The sequence below is a fragment of the Anas platyrhynchos genome, chromosome 19 (assembly GCF_047663525.1).
Source record: "Anas platyrhynchos isolate ZD024472 breed Pekin duck chromosome 19, IASCAAS_PekinDuck_T2T, whole genome shotgun sequence".
Lineage (NCBI taxonomy): Eukaryota > Metazoa > Chordata > Aves > Anseriformes > Anatidae > Anas > Anas platyrhynchos.
The window spans coordinates 7,793,504-7,812,102 of record NC_092605.1 but is presented as its reverse complement, the minus strand read 5'-3'; the positions used below and the strand labels follow the sequence as shown (position 1 = coordinate 7,812,102).

General features: G+C 58.8%; 1 protein-coding gene across 12 annotated transcripts in view; it reads right to left on the bottom strand.

The window, feature by feature from the left end:
* Positions 1–3,435: 3,435 nt before the first annotated feature.
* The window catches only part of SEPTIN9 (septin 9), a 118,405-nt gene continuing 103,241 nt past the window's right edge, over positions 3,436–18,599 (bottom strand). For all 12 annotated transcript variants that reach the window (XM_038165212.2, XM_038165216.2, XM_038165215.2 and 9 more), the window contains 9 exons: positions 17,947–18,138; positions 16,942–17,070; positions 16,474–16,555; positions 15,478–15,615; positions 10,259–10,376; positions 8,319–8,414; positions 7,525–7,621; positions 6,271–6,322; positions 3,436–5,769 (listed from right to left, as the gene is read on the bottom strand). In XM_038165212.2, coding sequence (XP_038021140.1) covers positions 5,634–5,769; positions 6,271–6,322; positions 7,525–7,621; positions 8,319–8,414; positions 10,259–10,376; positions 15,478–15,615; positions 16,474–16,555; positions 16,942–17,070; positions 17,947–18,138 — 1,040 coding nt within the window. In that variant the 3' untranslated portion in view covers positions 3,436–5,633. The remainder of the gene's footprint in view (positions 5,770–6,270; positions 6,323–7,524; positions 7,622–8,318; positions 8,415–10,258; positions 10,377–15,477; positions 15,616–16,473; positions 16,556–16,941; positions 17,071–17,946; positions 18,139–18,599) is intronic.

Below are 18,599 nucleotides of genomic sequence, written 5' to 3'. Positions count from 1 at the left end.
CTCTCTGCCGTACATCCACTTTCTGTTCTAGTGTAAATCTTCATCAATCTTCCCTCTTCCTTCTGTTCGAGTCTTTAAAAAAAATAAATTACTGGAATAAAAAGAAAAGCACAAAATAATTGAAAGGAGCAGCTAAAAACAGAAGGGCAGGGAAGCCGAAGAAAGTTAACGTGATTGAAAGGTTCAATAAAATCAGAGGAAAGACGGAAAAATCCTGTTTTCTAACAAAATGGATGATGAAAAGGGCCTTTTTTCAGCTAAGTATTTTTACTGTGAAAAATGTCACCGGGCTGTAACTGCAGTGCAGGCCCAGTGCAGTGCCCCACTCGGTTTCTGCTCTGTGCAGACACATTGGCACCGCTGAGCACGGCGCACGTGAAGCCCCCGCAGTGGGGCTTCTTAGGGGGACATCGCCTGTCCCTTCAGCCTTATCCAAAAGCTTTTCTGCTGCTGTTTTCCAAATGTAACCTGTAAAATCTTGGCAAATTGCTTGTGGGAAAAATGTTCCAGCTGAAGGCAGCCTGAAGGCTGGTGACTTCGGAGAGCGCTGCGCAGAGACGGGGAGGTGGGTGCGCAGCCGGGGCTCTTGCAGCCTGTTGTCAGCATCATTATGAGCACATACATGATTAATGAAAATGTTTATCCCTGTGACCTGCCGTAGTGAGCTAATATTTAATCCAAAGCCCATGTGAAACCCCAACCTGGCTCCTCATCTAGCTCCTCGTCTCGCTGGAGCTCTCAGCGCTGCGAGCTGCCCTGAGGTTGGGCTCTCCGGGGCTGACCTGGGAGCCACCTGGGCTTTGTCTGGCTTCCCGCATAAGTCCCACACCTTTTGATCCTGTAACCGCTGCCACTTGGGACCTACAAGGTTCCTCGGATAATCCCGGAGAGCCGGTGCTTTGTAACTCCTCTCACTTTGATATTCAAGGCGAAGCCGGACAGCCCACACATGAAAAGGCAGGCTTCCCTTTCTTCCCAGCCTTAATTTCATCTGCAAATTAAACATATTGAGACAGTTATTTATAGAGGAGTGCCCTGATCCTCCCAAGAGGGCCGTGGAGCCTCCGGTGTGTAATTTGGCTTTAGGAACATGGTTTTAATCTGGGCTTTCTGCTGCAGCGGAGAGAAGGGCAGGGAGGGGCCAAGGGCTGAGCTGATGCCTGGCGGGGCCAGAGCACGAGGGGATGAAGGCTCCTTGAGCCCCTCCATCCTTGCCCTCAGCAAAGCTATTTCAGGATGTAGTTCACCCAGGCTACAGGTTTTATATCTAAAATAAGGTCCGCCAACTTTGTTAGTGAGGGTTTCCAGCTGTGATGGACAAAATGAAGCCACAAGATTCCTGCTTGCTGTCGGTGCTGCAGGCACGTACCTGCTCCTGTGCAGGGGGGAGCTGCTGGGGGCTATGGGGACAGTGTAGGGGAGCAAAACCCATGGGAAAAAAAATGGTTCCAGTGGTTATCCGAAGGGGGAATTCGGTACACTACCATGTGCTGCGGGGTATGGCTTTAAGCTTCAGTAAACTTTTGGAGTCCCTGGGAAGCTCGTAACGTGCCTCTGATGGAAGCACCACTTCTGAAATCGCAGTTTTTAGCTTAGCCGGGGAGTGTTAATGAGAAAATACTGTGGGCTGCAGGTGGAAGTCTCCCAAATCCCATAAGTTAGAAATAAATTATTCTGTTTTCCTAAATGAAGCAGCGCAGTGCAGCGCTGCTCCTCCACCGGGCTGCCGGTGAGAATTAGCAATTTGTGCAGGACCAGCCAGAGCTCGGCCAGGCAAACACAGAGCAAAGAGCTACAGACTGGGATTTGCTGGCTGCAAGGAGGAAACCCTTCTGCTCTGGCTTTGAGAAGGAGCAGCGGTGGTGGGGTGGTGTGAGGGGGCAGCGGGGACGGACGGACAGACAAATCCTTCCCACTGCAGCCAGATCAGAGATGATCAAAAACTGCTCCCAACTGCAGTGCAGCAGCCTCACGGTAATTAAAGCTGGAGCGAGGCAGCTCTGCCTGTGCCTGCTGCAGGCCGGCTCGCACATCAAACAGCAGAGCTTCCCATGAGGACAGGTCCCACGTCGCTGCGGTGGGGTTTTGATGAGCACCACGATCAGCGTGGAAGTTACCGGCCAGGAGAGCCCCTTGGCAGCAGCTCAGGCTGTGCGGGCGATGTGCAGCCGTGGGCAAAGGTGCCCGGCCTCTCGGGTACCAAAGGCTCATCCGAAAGGGCCTTGAGCACTGCTGGACTCCTTCCCAGAGAGGGTTTGTCCATCCCTGGGCAGGTCTCCAATGAGGTTACTAACGAGGGAGATGGGTGAGTACAATGCCGGGTATTGAGTGCTGCGGGGGGGCGATAAATCTGGGTGCCGATGCCTGGAATCAGTCAGGAGCAGGTGAGAGAGAGGCAGGGCAGCACTGTGGGTAAATCCATGTGCTTCTGGAGGTGATTACCCTCTGAGTAATTAGTTTTTAAATCAGGCAAGCGTTTTAGGGAGTACTGGCTATGAGCTGCTTTAATTATTTATGCTCCCTTTCACTCTTACGATCTGCAGGCAGCCTCTGCACGAGATGCTCATGGGGTCGGCTGGACCAGGAGCCCCCTGGCCATGTCCCTGTCCCCCCGGTGCCACCCGGCCGTGCTCAGGTTCCCCCAGCTCTGCAAAGCAAATGGGAGCAAGCGCCCATCGCTGTGGAAAGCCCTGCTCTGTCAGTAATTAAAGCCTCACTCATCTTCACTTCCCTCGTTTGCTGAAGTGAGGCCACTCCACGAGGCGTTAGTGCAAGGCCCTCTGCCAGCCATGGCATCGTCAGGCGAACGTCCCCCCGGGACAGCCGAGGCCGTGCACGCAGCCCCTGACTGACGGCTCGGCCCCAAACCTCCCCAGCCACCCCTCCTGGGACGCCCTGGGGGAGAGGGGGCGATTTCACAGCAGCGAACCCTTCCCCAAGCTGGGGTTTTGCTGTGGCACCCCACAGCCCCCTGCTCCTGCAGCCCATCGGGGCGTCCTGGCTCTTCCCTGCTCCAGAGCCTCAGAGCACCTGGGAGCCACCCCCACAAACCCACCTCCGACCCCAAGAGCTCTTCCCTTGGGCTACACAAAGCTGCCCCTAGTGCTGAGCAGGGACCTTTGCCCCTCGCCATGGTGAGAAACCATTTCTTGGTCCCCAAAAGTGCCCATCCTGGTCCGATCTCCTCTGCTCTGAATCCCAGCTGCCAGCAGAAAGAACAGGTCCATAAAGCTGGTCCTGCACCCTACAGCCCCCCAGGGAGCCTAACCCAGCCCAAAGCTGATGGAGATGAGCAATAAATGAAACCTTCCCCCCAAACTGGACACAGCCCTTTTGGCCTCTGCCCTCACCCCCAGCCCCACAGGATCCGTGCAGGAGCGACCCCATCCCAGCTGGTGATGTCCCCAAAAACCAGACGTTTCCAAACAAGCCTCCTTCTATTTGCATTCGAAACATTTATTTTGGGAAATACATATTAAACACTATTATTTATACAAAAATGGACTAAATTTGTCATAATGCTTATAACCCCCAAAAGGCCATTTTAATAGATCTGGATGAAGTTTTTTTTTTATTGTATTATTTTCTTTTTTTTTCTTCAAAAAAAAAAAAATCAGGTTACAAAGGAGAAAGCGGCGTGTCTTGCTTGGCCCAGCTTGAGATATCGACTAGAGGAAAAAAAAAAAGTTGAAGATGACATTTGCAGAAGTGCCTCACACAAGAGATTTTTCTCCCCCTTAAAAGTCTTTTTAACACTTGAAATATATATACTTTTTTTTTTCAGTTAATACATTTTGTTTTGTTTTTGCTAAAATATAGCAAGTCAGCAAGTACATAACTGCTCCTCCCCAGCAGCCCTCCCAGTGCTGCTGCGGAGGGGAAAACACGCGGAGGGGGAGAGCGCAGCCTCCGTGCCATGCGCACCCTGCGCCAACACCACAGCTTCCCCGGGGCAGCACAGGGCTGGGCACGGCCCAGGGACAGCCCCGAGCACCCCTCTGGCTGCCCACGGGGGTGAGGTGCGGGGAAAATCTGCAAATCGCCCCCCCAGCACAAGGTTTGGGCAGCCTGAGCAGGGCGAGCGCAGCCCCTCTCCTCTCCTCTCCTTCTGGCCACCTGCGATGAAGCCGCTGGGTGGGCTCCGCGGCTGTCCCCCGGTGCTGGGGACGCGCTGCCCCCTTAGCACATGCCGAAAAAAGGGTGATTTGGGTAAAGTTTCGTCCCTTGGAGAGGGGAGCGGAGACTGATGGGGCTGACAGCAGAGCAGCAGGCAGGGCAGAAGGGCTGCAGAGCTCTGTGCCAAGAGCACCCACTCGCATGCCACGCGGTGTTGTTGAACACCCTTGCAGGGTCTTTTTTACTGCAGACCCACGGAAACAGGAGGCACACGGGGGGGCACAGCTGAAGGGAGAGTGCCCCAGGGCTGGGGGGTCCCAGGAGCCCTCCCCAGGGCCAGGGCCGTGCACACGGGCATGCGGGGCTCAGTCCAATACGGGCACGGTCTCCTTGCACGAGGGCTAGGCAGATGGAGGAGCATGTTACGCACATACACATCACACAGGGGATGCAAAAAAATAAAAAATAAAAAATAAAAAAATACCTAACGGCCTCCTCTGTCTTATGGAAAAGCCTGATAATGACAAGGGTCAGACAGGACAAACTCCCCACCGCCGCTTTGCAGAGATGTTCCGCTCTCAGCCCCCTTCGGACAAAGAAACTTGGAGCCTTCGATGGCATACAGCACCCCACCGAATTACAAATAAATATACAAGGCTTCCCAGGAGCTCAGCCACACCTGTGGTCCAAGCAAGAGGGGAAAAGGAGTCTCTGCAAAGCGCCGCAGCTCGGGGAAGCATTTTCCAGGCTGCAAAGACGGCCAGCGCGAGCCCCCCGCCCCCCAGTTCCACCATTGCAAGGTACCAGTCCCAAAAGGCACTTCTCCCAGAGCGGGCAGCTCTGCCGGGCTGCGGGAAACCCCTAAAGGCTCCCAGGTTATTGCGTGTAGGCAGGGGGGGGTCGGGGTTGGGGCTGGCTGCTCCTGGAGGACCGCAGAGGGCTCGCGAGGAGGAGGAGGAGGAGGAGGAGGAGGAGGAGGAGGAGGCAGGAGACAAGGATGTCACCGTCTTGCTCTCTTCATACCACCGTACCTTGCTTCTGGAGGCTACATTCACACGGAGAAACCCTTGCCTTCAATGGACGGAGAAGAAAAAACGGCAAAGCCACGGGGCAGAGGTCCTCAGCCTTTGGCAAATGCCCCCTGGGGACAGCCACGGAGGGGGCAGGAGACCCCCGCCCGCTGCCCTACCCCTAAACCCCGCGGCCATGGGGCAGCGGGAGGAGGCTGCCCCATTAGGCTGGAGGATGGCGAGAGCCCGACCCCAACGGGGGGACGGTCCCCAGCCCGGCCACCCCCTCCTGCCTGAATGGGGCCGAGACGGAAAGCCGTCCCATGAGGTGGGGGGACGAGCGGTCACCCCACTGCACGACAGCTGGTTATTTGGTCAGTTAATATGGGCGGGGGGCTGGGGGCAAGGAGGAACAGTGGCAGAGGATTTATATAAAAATAAAGGGGGGGGAAGAGGGGAGAAATAGCGAGCGTGAGCGAGCGAGGTCCTGGCTACAGAGCGAGACGGTTACATTTCGTTAGCCACCAGCTCCTTGTCGGTCACGCCATTGGAGAGCGAGCTCTGGCCCTCGTTCAGCCTCTTCACCCTGTAGGCTTCGAAGTGGATGTTGCTGGTGATGTCCTTTATGTTCTGCATGTGTGTCCTGCACCAACACAGACAGGGGGTGGTTGCAGGGGGCCGGGGGCTCACCCAGCACCAGCCCCAGCTGCCACCTCGCACCCCTCACCCTCTGCTTTCCAGCCCCCCCCCCTCCTGGGAAGACCCCGGTCCTACAAATCCCTGGGGTGAGGCTTTGAAGCCCTGCACAGCTCTGCCAGCAGCAGCTCCACGTGTGGGGCAGCCAAATTGAGACCAACGTCCCCTCCAGCCAGCCAAGGGGCTCAGCGCCCCGCTCCCCCAGCAGGGACACGCAGACCTCACAACAGCACGATGCAAGAGGGTGATGCTTTGGGACTGGGAATGGTGCACTGGGGAAGACCTGGGGCTGGTGAGGGGTCAGCAGGGCAGAAATATCCCTTGGGTGCTCCAGGCAGGTGGGATGGAGGGGAGCGAAGCAGTGGCTGCATCCCGGGGGGGGCTCTCCCCTTTCCCTGGATGCCACCCGCTGAGCGCAGGCTCCGGGGAGCAGCACGGCCCTACTGACCTGATGAGGAGGTCCCGCAGGTAGGCGAACTCACAGTGTGTCGTGTTCTCCACTGCGAGGGGGACAAAAGAGAGAGAAAAACCCATCAGCAAGCAGCCAGGGCACACATGGCAACCAGCCAGGGAGGGAGAGCGCGACCGGGCTTCACCGGGGCGCAGGGAGCTGAGACAGGGACCCAGCCCCAGGATGCTCAGGAGTCCTCCTTGCTGCCGTGAGGCCAGCGATTTCCCCACCCGCCCGCCCAGCTCAGCACGACCCCGTACTAACGAGGCTTAGAGCAAGGAGCAAGAGGCTGGGGGCAAAGCAAGGGGCGCTGCTCTGCCGCAAGTACTGACAGCCAGCACTTTGCCAGGCATTTCAATTTAGAATCTCAACTCCCCTTTTTGATTTTTTTCCACCCAAAATGATTTCTGCATTCTGTTCGTAAGAGAATAAGTAACATTGTTCTGCAAAGGCTGCCCACGGGCACACTGGCTCCTTGTGTGGCATCTGCCTTTGGCACGGGGAGACTGACACGGAAGGCAATTCGTGTCTCTTAGCCCTCCCTGAGCCCCATAAACTCAGAGCTTCCAAGGACACAGCACAAGAGGGCAGCAGAGATTTAAAATACACTGATTTTCCTGGCAGCTTTGTTAAGCAATCCTTCAACGCGGGATTCCTATAAAAGAGAATCATAAATGAGAGAAAGCTGTCAAATGAAGGGGAGGAAGGCAGGGGGGTGGCACCAGTCAGCCGGCTGCCCACAGCCAGGGACCAGGTAACGTGCTGATGGGCTGCAGACATAAGCCTTTGCCTAACCTTTAAACTCTGACTTAAAATGGTGGAAGGAGGAGAAAAAAATATTAAAAAAGAAGGAAGACATCGATGAGATGAAGACAGAAGGACGAGATCCGACCAGGGCACCACTAAATGCATGGAGACCTCTGGATGGTGGGGAAGGCTCCAAGCTGGGCTCGAGAAAGAGACCTCAGCACTGAGCTTGTCTGCCCTCAAACCCAGTGTGAGAAGCAGGAGCCTGGCCAGAGGGGGAGACAAGACACTGAGAAGTGTCCCCTCACACCCTCAGCTGCCCCCTGGACCTCAGCACAGAAGTGGCCGAGTTATTTCCAGTCCCAGAGACGGGGGAGGTGGCTCTCCCGGAGGAGCAGGGAAGCTCTGGGTCCACCTCGATTTCCACTGCTGCTTTTGGAGCTCATCACCTTCTGCCAGGGCAGGGAGTCAGGCTCGGGAGGTGGGGAAACAAGGGCAAGCTACCTTCAATGGTGCCCCACTTGGTCTTCCTTCCAAGGATTCTTCTTCCATTAACCTGGTACTCCTGGTCGCTGCCCACCACTGCAAACGGGATCATTTCCTGAGGACAGACAAAAACAAGGTCACGTTTTCCTCCCGAGAAACGAGTCAGGAAACCGAGCTGGTGAGCAAAGCCCTGGGCCAGGCTGTTTTCAGGAGAGACCTTCACGGGACGGGCCAGCCTGCCCCTGATGCCGGGGACCTGGGCAGCACCCAGCCAGAGGAAGGCAGCAACCCGGGGCTCGCTCACCCCCTGACCCCAGGTGCCGTCTTGGTACTTTGGAGTCCCTAATTCTTATTTCTCTTCCTTGATTTTGCCCGATCCAATTTTCCAAGTTAGACACTTGTTCGCTGCTTTCTGCAGCAGGGAATTCACCTCCACAGAAGCAGAGCAGGCTGCGGGCAGATCCCCTCCAGCCGCCAGGAAGGGGGCTCCCCGTGCTGCAGGGGGCATCCCCTGCACCTGGGGGGGGCACAAAGACCCCAGGCCTCCCTGCCTGCTGCTTCCTGAGGGCACGTTAAGATACAGAGCTGAGGGAAGGAGCAGCAACAGAGAGGCAGCCTTCCCCGGCTGCCTTTTTTGTACTCTTTTTGTCCCTGCTCTGAGCTCTGCCATGACCCCAGGCAGGCTGCTGCGGGGCTCAGCGCCTTCAGAAAGAAACCACAGACCCTGGGAAGAGGACCCCGCGGCACCCCAGGTGCTCGGAGCCGCAGACCCCCCCAGCCGAGCACATTTAACAGCGACGCCAGGCACTAACCCTGAATTTCTCGTTCACTAGCCGATCTTCAGAGTCTTCATCAAACTCCTTCTGCGGGTACACGTCGATCCCGTTGGCGAGAAGATCGGCCGTGATCTGGGAGGGGAGGAGCAGGGGACATGTGAAGATTCGGGCAGAGGAGCTCGCTCCCATCACGGCGCTGCCCCAGCCCCTGCAGGAGGATTCAGGAGCAAGCCCGCAGGGCACAGCAGTGCCCAGGCACCGTCATCTTCCCTCTCTCCCCCAAATATTGCCCACCTGGGGGACAGGGACCTATGTTTAAGTGCCACACACCTCTAAGAGCCTGCCCTGTGAGGTCTGCAGGAACCTGGTGCCAAGCCAGGCTGAGAGGGAGCTGCAGTTGGATGAGCTGGGCTTTGTGTTGGCATTTAAGAGTACAAAAACACAGGGTGCACCAAGCGATGGGAACACAGCTGCCAGGCACGCGGTGCTGGCCCTCACGTTGCTTTTTGGCACTTGCTGCCCTGCCTGGAAAGGTTTCACAGCACTGCCTGCCCTGAGCAGCCAGGGACACAACTGCCTGGAGCAGTCTCCAGGACACTGCCTCTGTGCAGGGCAAAGGGGTGCCAAAATCCGAGTCCTGGGAGGTTAGGGTTAGGGTTAGGGTTGGGGTTAGGGTTAGGGTGAGGCTTAGCTCAGGTCAGCACCAGGAGCACAGAGGTTCAGCCTTGAGCAAAGCTGCAAACCCAAACCCACACCCGTGCGCCTGCTCCTGTCGCTTGCTATGGCCACCTACTCCCCCACATCAGCCTGCACTGCAGGCTAGCAAAGAAATCAGGCCAGAAAAACCCCAAACCAGTCCCCACACACATACCTGCTGGGGATGACCCCCTGTTTTATGTGAACAACCCAGCAGAGCCAGCTCCACAGGGCGTTGGATCCCATTTGACCAACTCAGTGCCGTGCAGGCACCAACCTGACGCGGTGCCCGCAGCCCCAGGCAGCTCCTCACCTCCTGCACTCCCCATCCTAAATCCCCGTCCCTAAAGCTGTCCTTTTGGCGAGGCCACGCTGCCCCTTTCCCTTTGCTCCACTCCATGCCCAGAGGGGAGATGTGCTGCACCCTGGCAAGCACTGAGAAGCGGAGGCTGCTCAGGCTGACCCGGTCCCGTTCTGGGTCTGCGTGTGGGTACCAGGCTGCAGGACCCAATTCCTGCCCAGCTCCTCCCTGCCCTACAGCACCCGGTGCCCGAACCATCTGCATTGCAGTTTGGGGAATGCTGGCTGAGCGACCGGTTTCGGCAAAACCTGGCCGGTTCCTGCTCAAAAATGCGATTCTGGCTCAGAGCAACGAGCCACGCGGTGGCCGGGGGCTCGCTGCTTTGTGCAGTGCCGGGGCCGGCACGGCCGCAGCCACGCCGCGGCTTTCAGCGCTGTGTGAGCAGCCCCCAGCTCCCAGCAGCACGGGGCCCACAGGGAGGGAAGCGAGCACACACCAAGCACACACCTTCGGTGGGCTCAGCCGCCGCTCCTCGGCTCCCCACCAACGCGATCAAGGGAATTTTGTGGCTCGTTTCCCCATAAATCTTGCCCGGCTGAGCTCAGCAACCCCCCAGTTTTTGCCTGGTTGCTGTGTGGCACAGGGAGGGTTCTCCAGGCTGTGCGTGCAGCGCTGTCCGCCTCCTGAAATAACCCAACCCAGCCCCAAAACAACAACAACAACAACAACAAAGGAGGCAGGAGGAACAGGCCCCGAGACCACGAGCTCCAAACGTACTCCGCGCTGACAGCGATCCAAGAGAAACACAAGGAAGCGTTTGGAGCGAGGGCCTTCCCTCCTGCCACATGGGATCGCTCAGGGCTGCAGCCCGAGGAATGCGCCGGGCTCCCAGCCAGGCGCTCGGCTTCCCAAAGCTGCCTGGGGAGAGGGGCAGGGGGAGCTGCGGAGCCCCCCCGAGCACCCCCGGCCCCTTCCTTACCCTCTGCTTGAAGTAATCCCTCTCCTCCAGCGTTAACGTGTCAGCTTTGGCGATCACCGGGACGATGTTGACCACCTTGCTCAGGCGCTTCATGAACTCGATGTCCAGCGGTCGGAGGCTGCAAAACACGGCAGGAGAAAAAAAGGGCTCAGCCTCTTTGCTTTCGGAGAGGAAAAGGAGAGGCATTTTCTCAGAAGCTCGGCAGCATGTGGCAGCAAGGTGCCCAAAGCCAAGTGTGTCCTCGGCAAAGCCGGGATGCGAGCACAGCGCCGCAGCCTGCCCGCGGCACACATCAAGCTGGGGAGAGACCACGGTGCAAAACCTCCAGCTGTGCCCACGAGGACACACTGGCAAGGGCCAGGGCCAGGCCAGCACGATGGGGACGTGGCCACGGGTCCCTGCTCTGATTCACTCTTGCTCTGTCACACGCGAGCCAAGATTTCATCCCTCACCCACTGGCTCGGATGAAAAAAAGGCTCTGCCCATTCTCACGCGGCACAGAAGAGATGCTGCTTGTTCCAGAGGGCAAAAACGTTGGGAAACTTCTACAACCAAAGTCTCAGCAGAGCAAAGCTGCAGCGATTGCACAGCCGAGCCGTCAGCCCCTGGGGAAATCCCTCGCTGCTCCGGGCTCCTGCTGACAGCGTGGCCATGACCCCCGGTGCCATGCAGCGGCTGGCCCTGACCCTTCCCTCTGCCCCTCTGTCCTCTCTGCTCCCTGGAGGTATTTTTATCGCTGGGGGATCCCAAGCTGGCCAGATAAAAGCCTGCCTGGGGATGCCTCTGCCTGCTGCGGGTCCCCATCGGTGGCTCTGGAGGTGACGGGGACACGGTGGCCACGTGAGAGCTGAGCAAATGCTGCTCAGCACCTGGGGAGAAACCCAAATAAACGGGGCTGTGACTTAGGGTGCTCAGGTGCTCCCGGTGTGGGGGAGCACAGAGCAGAGCCCAGTGCCCAGGGAAGCCAAAAACGTGCTTAGAAGCAGGGAGGAGAGGGCCAAGAGAGCACCTGCTGCCAGCACGCTCAAGCCAAACCCCACCGGGGTGGTCCCCTCAGGCCCTACAAAGGGCTCAGAGGCTCCTACAGACCCCACACAGCTCCCACGAACCCGATGAGAGCCTTGTGAGCCCAAAGGGAAGGGGCTGATGCTGCTCCTTGGCAGTCCCCAGGTGGCATCTCCACCCCACAAGGCCACCCCTGCCTGGCCCCGCAGGGACACCTGGCCCAGAGAGACCCGGCACGGCGCTCCTGCTGATCCTAAAACCACAGCTCGAGGCTATTCCAGTGCAGACATCAGAGCCCGTCCCCGGCCAAACCCCATCTCCTCCTTGGGGCTGGGCACACCCCACACCACGAGGACCTGCCCCAAGTCCCCCAGGACCTGCCCCGAGCCCCCCGTGCTGTTTGCACGCACGGCCCCGGGCGCTGGGCAGGCAGCGTGAGGACAACCAAGTTCCTACCACGAGCTCAGGAGCCACAGCTCACCCTGGGCCCCGGGAAAGAAAAGGAGTTTGGCTATTTAAAAAAATTAAAAAATAAAAAAAGAATGAAAAAAGCACAAGGAAACCCCCACGGACACATCCAAGCAGAGTGCTGCTGGCAAGCATTGTTTGGAGCTCTGCAGAATGTATTTCCCAGACCTCCAAGGAAGCCCTGCACTCATGTTCCTTTCCCAGCAGATTTCTTTCCCCTCCTTTCTTTTTACCATTTTTCAAACAGTTTTTCCCCTTTAAAAGCCTCTTCCCCACCGAGACTGTGCTGCTGCCTCCTCCTCCAGCTCTCCTTTTGGGATGCCCACGTAGCTGAGTTTCAGGCCGGGGGGCACCGAGCCCACCCGCCCCGCCACCAAGCCCCCCCGACGCCTGCTGAGGACGTGAGGGTGGCGAAGCAGCACCACGAAGCTGCTCCCAGGACACACGAGGACTGGGTGGGACAGGAGGGGATGAGCACAGGAGCCCCGTGAGCCAGCAGCACCAGGGGGCAGCTCCCTACATGTAATTCCTCTGAAATTCCTGCTGCTCGGCACCACCCGGGAGGGCAGGGACAGTTCTGGTGCTCCGCCACCACCGTCCTGCCACCAGGATGCCCCCAGCACCACCGTCATCCCCTGGGAGTCCAAACCAGGTTCAAAGCATCGACACCAGAGCTCAAAGAGCATCAGCAATGAAACCACTAAATATACCAATGAGCAAAACAGCAAGAGAAAGTGAGTTATTTCTTTCCAGGTCCGTGAGATCCGCTCTTTTCACAAGCACATCATGAAACAGATGCTCAGGAAGAAGCAGCACGTGTTTTCTTCCCCTTCTCCAGGTGCTCCTTAACTGTGCAAGCTTGCAACTAGACACACGCATGCTTTGGACTGTGCTGGGAGGGGCTGGAGGAACAAAAAGGGAGCGAGCGAGCTGGAGCAGGGGCTGCAGGAGGGGCTCCAGCCCACCCCAGCGGGTGCTGGTTGCTCCCGGGTCCCCCCTCGCTATGGGGCTGGGGAGAGCAGCGCACCCGGGCACGCGTCCCGGTGGCTGGGCACACACCGTGCCTGCACAGCCCGCAGCACAGGTCCCCTTGAACTGCCATTAGAGGAATAAAAATTCCCCACAAACTGCAGGTATTTCCTTCAGGTTGTGCCAAGGAGCTCAGCAAGAAGCTGAGCCGTGCTTCCAGCCCACACCAGCGAGCACCCAGCGGCCACCCAGCCCCGCCAGCACCCTCGGGGCACCCAACCGAGGCTGTGAGAGGTGGAAAGCGGCCGTGAGGTGTCCGTATGTCAGCCAGCACCTCCGGCACACGCAGCAAAGGGGGCTGCCGAGCCCAGGGCAGTATTTCAGAGTCACGTTTCGCAGCCTGGCGGTGCTTCACAGGGGTCAGAGCTGAGAAATTTATTGGGTGGCAAAGAGCTCGGCTTGCGCAGCTACAGCCAAAAGCCCCTGCCAGCAGGTTACTTAGCCTTTGCAAACATGGTTTTACGGGAGTGTTACAAGAAGGACAGGGTGTGTGCAAGCTAGATGGGTTGCAAATCCTACCCTGACCTCCCTGCGAGGGGAGAGACAGCGGCAGCAGAGAGGAAATCTCTCCCTGGATTAACCCTTGAGCAGCACGGCGGGGAGGCACCAGCCTGCACTGAACGCTGCAGCACCCGTGTGGAGCAGCGTCCCGAGCCTCTGTGCTCCAAAACGAGCTCAGAGCCCTGTCCCTGCTGCAGGACGGGACCCATGGCTCATGGTGGGCAGTGCGGGGGGAGCCTGTTGGGGCGATGAGCACTGTAAGGGGGGTTCACAAGGGGCAGAAGGGGAGCCACTGCCTCGAGCTTTCAGAGCAGCACCACTTCCCACGGATTTCTCGCACCCTGTGGGGTTTGCCCCCCTTTCTGCAACCAGCAGCTTCGCTCTTAATCTATTCCCATCCCCTTCCAGGAGGGGATGTGTGAGCCAGCTGCGGGTGGGGACCCCTGGGCAGGGAAGGTCCCCGAGCAGTGGCCACAGCGAGCGCTGGCCCCAGGCGGGCCACCAGGACCCGCCCGGCCGAGGCTGCAGCAGGGGGAGCAGGGTCTGTGCACGGCTCAGCAACAACGTCCTCCAACCGCCAGGCTAGCTCGGATATTGGAAACACATGTTGAGTGCAGAGAAAGAAAAAAAGCAGCTGAACTTCCCCGCAATTACTGCTAGCCGGCGGGTGAGAGAAACCAGAACGCGCCGCTGGAGAGGCTCCGGCAGGGGACGGGCTCTGCACCACTGCTCCCCGACCCGAAAACTGCGCCCCTGGGGGGGCTGCACATCCCGGGGGAGCTGAGGGAAGCAGTGCCTGCGCTCCTCCAGCGCAGCACACCCAAATCTGCCACCTCTCAGCGCTCTGTGCCTGCAGCGCACGCGCTGCCAAGGGTTAAACGCCTGAAGCCAGGAGAAAAAGCCAGAGCGTGGCTCCTGCTGCAACACCCCGACCTGCAGGACCTGGTGTGCAGATGGTTTGCAGATCGGTCCCGAGATGAGCAGGACCAGCGAGCCAGACTGGCCCAAAACATCGGCCCCTCTTAAAGGGTTTTTGCTTTACCGGGTTCTCTCACGTGTCGGCACGGCCCCTGCTCCTGCTCAGCTGCCCCAAGCAGAGAGGGGTGTAAAGGGAAAGTCCTGACCGGCCCGGTGGTGAGGCTCCTGCTCCCTCCTCGGAGGCTTTCCAGCCTCATCCGCACACGCGAGCCGTGCCTGTTACACAAGCAGAACATAACTGGCCCATGCAGTCATTCTATTCCAGCGAAGAATGCATTTTTGGTCTACCCACTGACAGAAGCAAAACAAAATCTTTTCTATCGGAATAAATCTCTACATGGGGAAGAGGAAAGGGCTGGCATTAATACAGCTCTGGCAGTCCGAATCTAACCTTTGAAAACAGACACAAAAAAAAAATCCCCGGGCAGACAAAGCCAGAAGTGGAAGGAATTGACACAAATCAAAAGGAAACTTCAGTCTCAGTTCGTGTCGCGGTGCTTTACGTTGCAGCTTTCAAAACACTAAAGTTCCCAAGATTTCCACTAGAGGCTGTGTCTTTAAAAAAAAAAAAAAAAAAAGAGGGGGTGGGGTAACGAAAAGCACCAGGTTTAGCCCTTTGATGCTGTCACTTGAGAAATGCCAGAGCCAGGAAGGCGCTGCGCAGAATAAACGGCATCCCACTCGCAGACTAATCAAACAACCTACAAAATGCCCTAAAAGGGTTAGGGTGTTTGCTCCCTCCGAGCGGCAGCACTTCGCCCCTTACACAGGCAGGGGAGCTGGGGAAAAAAAATAAATAAAATTCTCCTGTTTGCAGAGGCAGCCCCAACAAACCTGAGAGCTCGCTGACTGCCTGATGCCCATCGGCTGGGCAAGGTGGCCAGGGCAAAGCGATCAACCGAAGCCCTGAGAGGCAGTAAGGGCCCTTGGGGAGAAGAGGAAACACCACATTTTTCTTGGCTAAAGCAGCTCTGTGGGGTCGTAAGGAGTGCAGATGCTACAGCCTTAGGAAAAACAGCTTCATGTGGCTGCCCGAGGGGCTGCAGCAGCCTCGCGCAGGAGCCCTACCTGACCTGCCCCGACTGCCTGCAGCCAGACGCTCCTGAAGGGCCCCGAGCTCCTCCAAGTCCCCTCAGAGATCCCGAGGGACCCAAAGGACGTCCCCGAGCAGCTGAGCTGCGAGACTGGAGGCAGAAAGGGGAAGGCCGAGGGGCTGAGGGCGGGCGGTGGGTACGTACGAGTGGCCGGTGGCGGGGATGAAGTATATACAGCAGTGCACCCGCGTGTCGGGGATCCGCTTCTTGCGGTTGATGTTGATCTCCTCCTGCAGGTACTTCTCGTACTGGTCGTTGATGAACTTCATGATGGGCTGCCAGCTGCAGAGAGCCACAGACACGAGGTTGGGCTCGGGGGAGGGACCGGGACCACCCTCAGCCTCAACCCCCCGGCCTCTGAGCAGGGGATGCCTCGTAGCCCGGGAGCAGGAGCATCCACCCCAGCTCAGTATGGGTGGGAGCTCCTGAAGTTGTCCGGTCCTTTCCAACACCAAAAGGGCCCAGGAAGCCCTACCAGGCACGGCCATGTCCCCATCCTCCCAATCCCATCCCTGTACCCCACTGCGGGGCCTCCTGGTTTGTGCTTTGGGGCAGCGCCGCAGCAGAGCAGGTCCTTGGGGGCATTTTTGGACAGCCCCCCGTGCCCAGAGCAGGACAAGGCGGCTTCCAGGGCGTCCTGGAAATGCCAGCTACATGGGGAGCGAATATGGGACAGGAGAGGGGAGCTGAATGCAGCCGGGGTCCAAAAACCCCCCGTTCCTCCCTGCCCCGGAGATGTGTGCACACACACGGGGGCTCGCGTTCGGCACATCCTGCAGCCACCCGGCACAGCCCTGCCCAGCACAGAGAGCCACTGTCCCGGGGCCATGTGGCAGGGCCCAGCCTCGGGGCCACATGAGCGAGGCCCAGGGACAAGCCCTGCTGGCACACAGCTGCTCCCGGCCCCAAACAAAGGGCATCTCACGGCACGGACAGCACGGTGTTTGTGGGTCCAGCAGCAGGGCCAGGGAACGCGGCACCGCGCTGCCACCCGCACCAGCCCTGCTGCTCGGCAGGGACAGCACAGGGACAGCACAGGGACACAGCTCGGCCCCCAGGACCAGCTCTGGGGCAGGGTGTCCCAGGGATCAGACACTTTCCCCCCCCGCCCCTACAGGCATGGCTGCCCAGGCAGCTCACCAGTTCTCGTTGTTGATGTGGTCCCCAAAGCCCGGGGTGTCGATGACGGTCAGCTTCATGCGAACCCCCTTCTCCTCGATCTCTGCAATGAGAAGGAAGCAGCTGTGTGAGGCAGCTCCCGAAAACACCTGTAGGTCCGGACTGGCCCCCCCCCCAGGGAAGAAAAGCGCCTTTACAGCTTTCCCAGGCACAAATCAGCCCTCCAGGGAACTCAGCACCACTTCTGCCTTGAAACTCAGCCCCCCACCACCAACCCCTCCTTGTTCCCCATCATCATTAGGTCAGTGCTAGAGGGTAAAAAGAAGAGAGGCGTCTTCCCAGCCCCGTGAGCACCTCTGGATGGCCAAAGCCCCCTCGTGCAGATGGGAGCGGAGGTTTGGGGGGCCCCCAGCCCCCCCAGCCCCCCCAGGCCACGAGGCAGAGCAGGACCGAAAGCCAAAGTGCCAGCCGGGCTCTGCGGGGTCTCACCGTGAGTGATGGATTTGATTTCAATGGTCTTGGGGATCCGCTCCTCAGCAGTTGGCTGCACAGATTTCCGGCTGATTTTGGACTTGAAGAGGGTGTTGATTAACGTGGATTTCCCCAGGCCGCTCTGACCTGGAAAGCAGCAGGACAAGGCACAGTCAGCACCGGCCCTTTCCGGGTCAGGTTTTTTTAAGGGGACGGCAGATGGAGAGGCTGACGAGACCCAGCCCGCAGCAGAGCTGCAGGAGGGAGCCAAGAGGTGCCAAGCTGCACCCCGAGGCTTGTTAAAAGATGTCAGAAAGGGGTGAGCAGGGCCAGGCACCGCTCTGGGGCCACGACGGCGTTACCAGCAGCCAGCACCAGCACCCCGGCAGCTTCCAGCACCACCACGGCACTCCTGTGCTTCATGGAATTAATAAACTCCTCGGGTCAGGCCCTCCTGCATCCCCAGGATGCTCCCCAGGGCTCCTGGAGGAGTTTCTCAGCACATCCCTACCCGAGGCTGCAGCCCCACACAGCTCCTCGCAGGACGAAATGATGGGAAGGCCCCCATCACACCACGGCCACAGCCTTCCCCCTTTCCCAAGAACCCCCAAACTCTTTTATCAAGTTTCACACCCCCAGAAGAGCCACCAGCACCCAGCTGTGAGCCGAACAAGCCCAGCCACCCAAACCTCTTCTGGATCTGCACCGCCAAACACCCGCAGCGTTTCCTCCCTGGCTTACCGAGCCCGTCCTTCCCCTGCCCTGCTGCCCCCCCAGCCCTCTCTCCTTGGGGTTGTGCCTACAGGGAATGCACTGCAGGAAGGTGCACGGGACCACAGCCAGCTCCAGGCTGCGTCCCAGCCCTCCTGGAAGCAGGATTTGCTGGCTCCTGCAGCAGAGCCACCGCCACGGAGCTGAACTGCTGCGCCTGGGGAGGGCACGGAGAGGACAAACCCTGTCCCAGCAGCAAACAAACAGCTCGCTGAGCACGCGGCCGGCAGCTGGCCCGGGGGGAGCGCTCACCCACGACCATGATGTTGAACTCGAAGCCCTGCTTCATGGCTTTCCGTCTCATCTGCTCCAGGATGGCGTCTATCCCCACGTAGCCGAAGTCTGCCGCCGGCTTCTCCGGCCGCGCCGGCGCCGCCTGCTTGGGGCCGGCATCCCGTGGGGCGTCCGTCATGCCGGGTGCGTGGCTGGGAACGGCCTCGGGACCTGGGGAGGCAGAGAGAGAAAGGTCAGGGGTGGAAAAGGGCCGAGCACATCGTGGTGCTCCTCCGGGAGGAGCTGCCTGCCCTGTGCCAAGAAGGAACGAGGCGCATGCGGCATCTCCGCACCAAGCGGGGATTTGGGGCATCTGGAGGCTGGGAGCAGGCACCCAGCATCGTCCTTCGCCTGTAATTACCTCCAATCTGGGATTTCACTTCTTAACACGTGCACCTTGATCCCTGCCCCCACTACTGAGACTACTGGAGCACAGCAAAAGGATGCGGCCCTGCAGCCGGGTGTGCAGGGGGAGCACCCCGGGGTGCCCCGCTCCCGGCACCAGGGAAGCCCTCAGCACGAGCCTGGAGTTCATGCCACGAGGGTGCTGAGGGCTTTCAGCAGAACAGCCCTGTGCCAGGACACTGCCACTAAAAACTTGCATTCCTACATTATCCTACGGCTGTAATTAC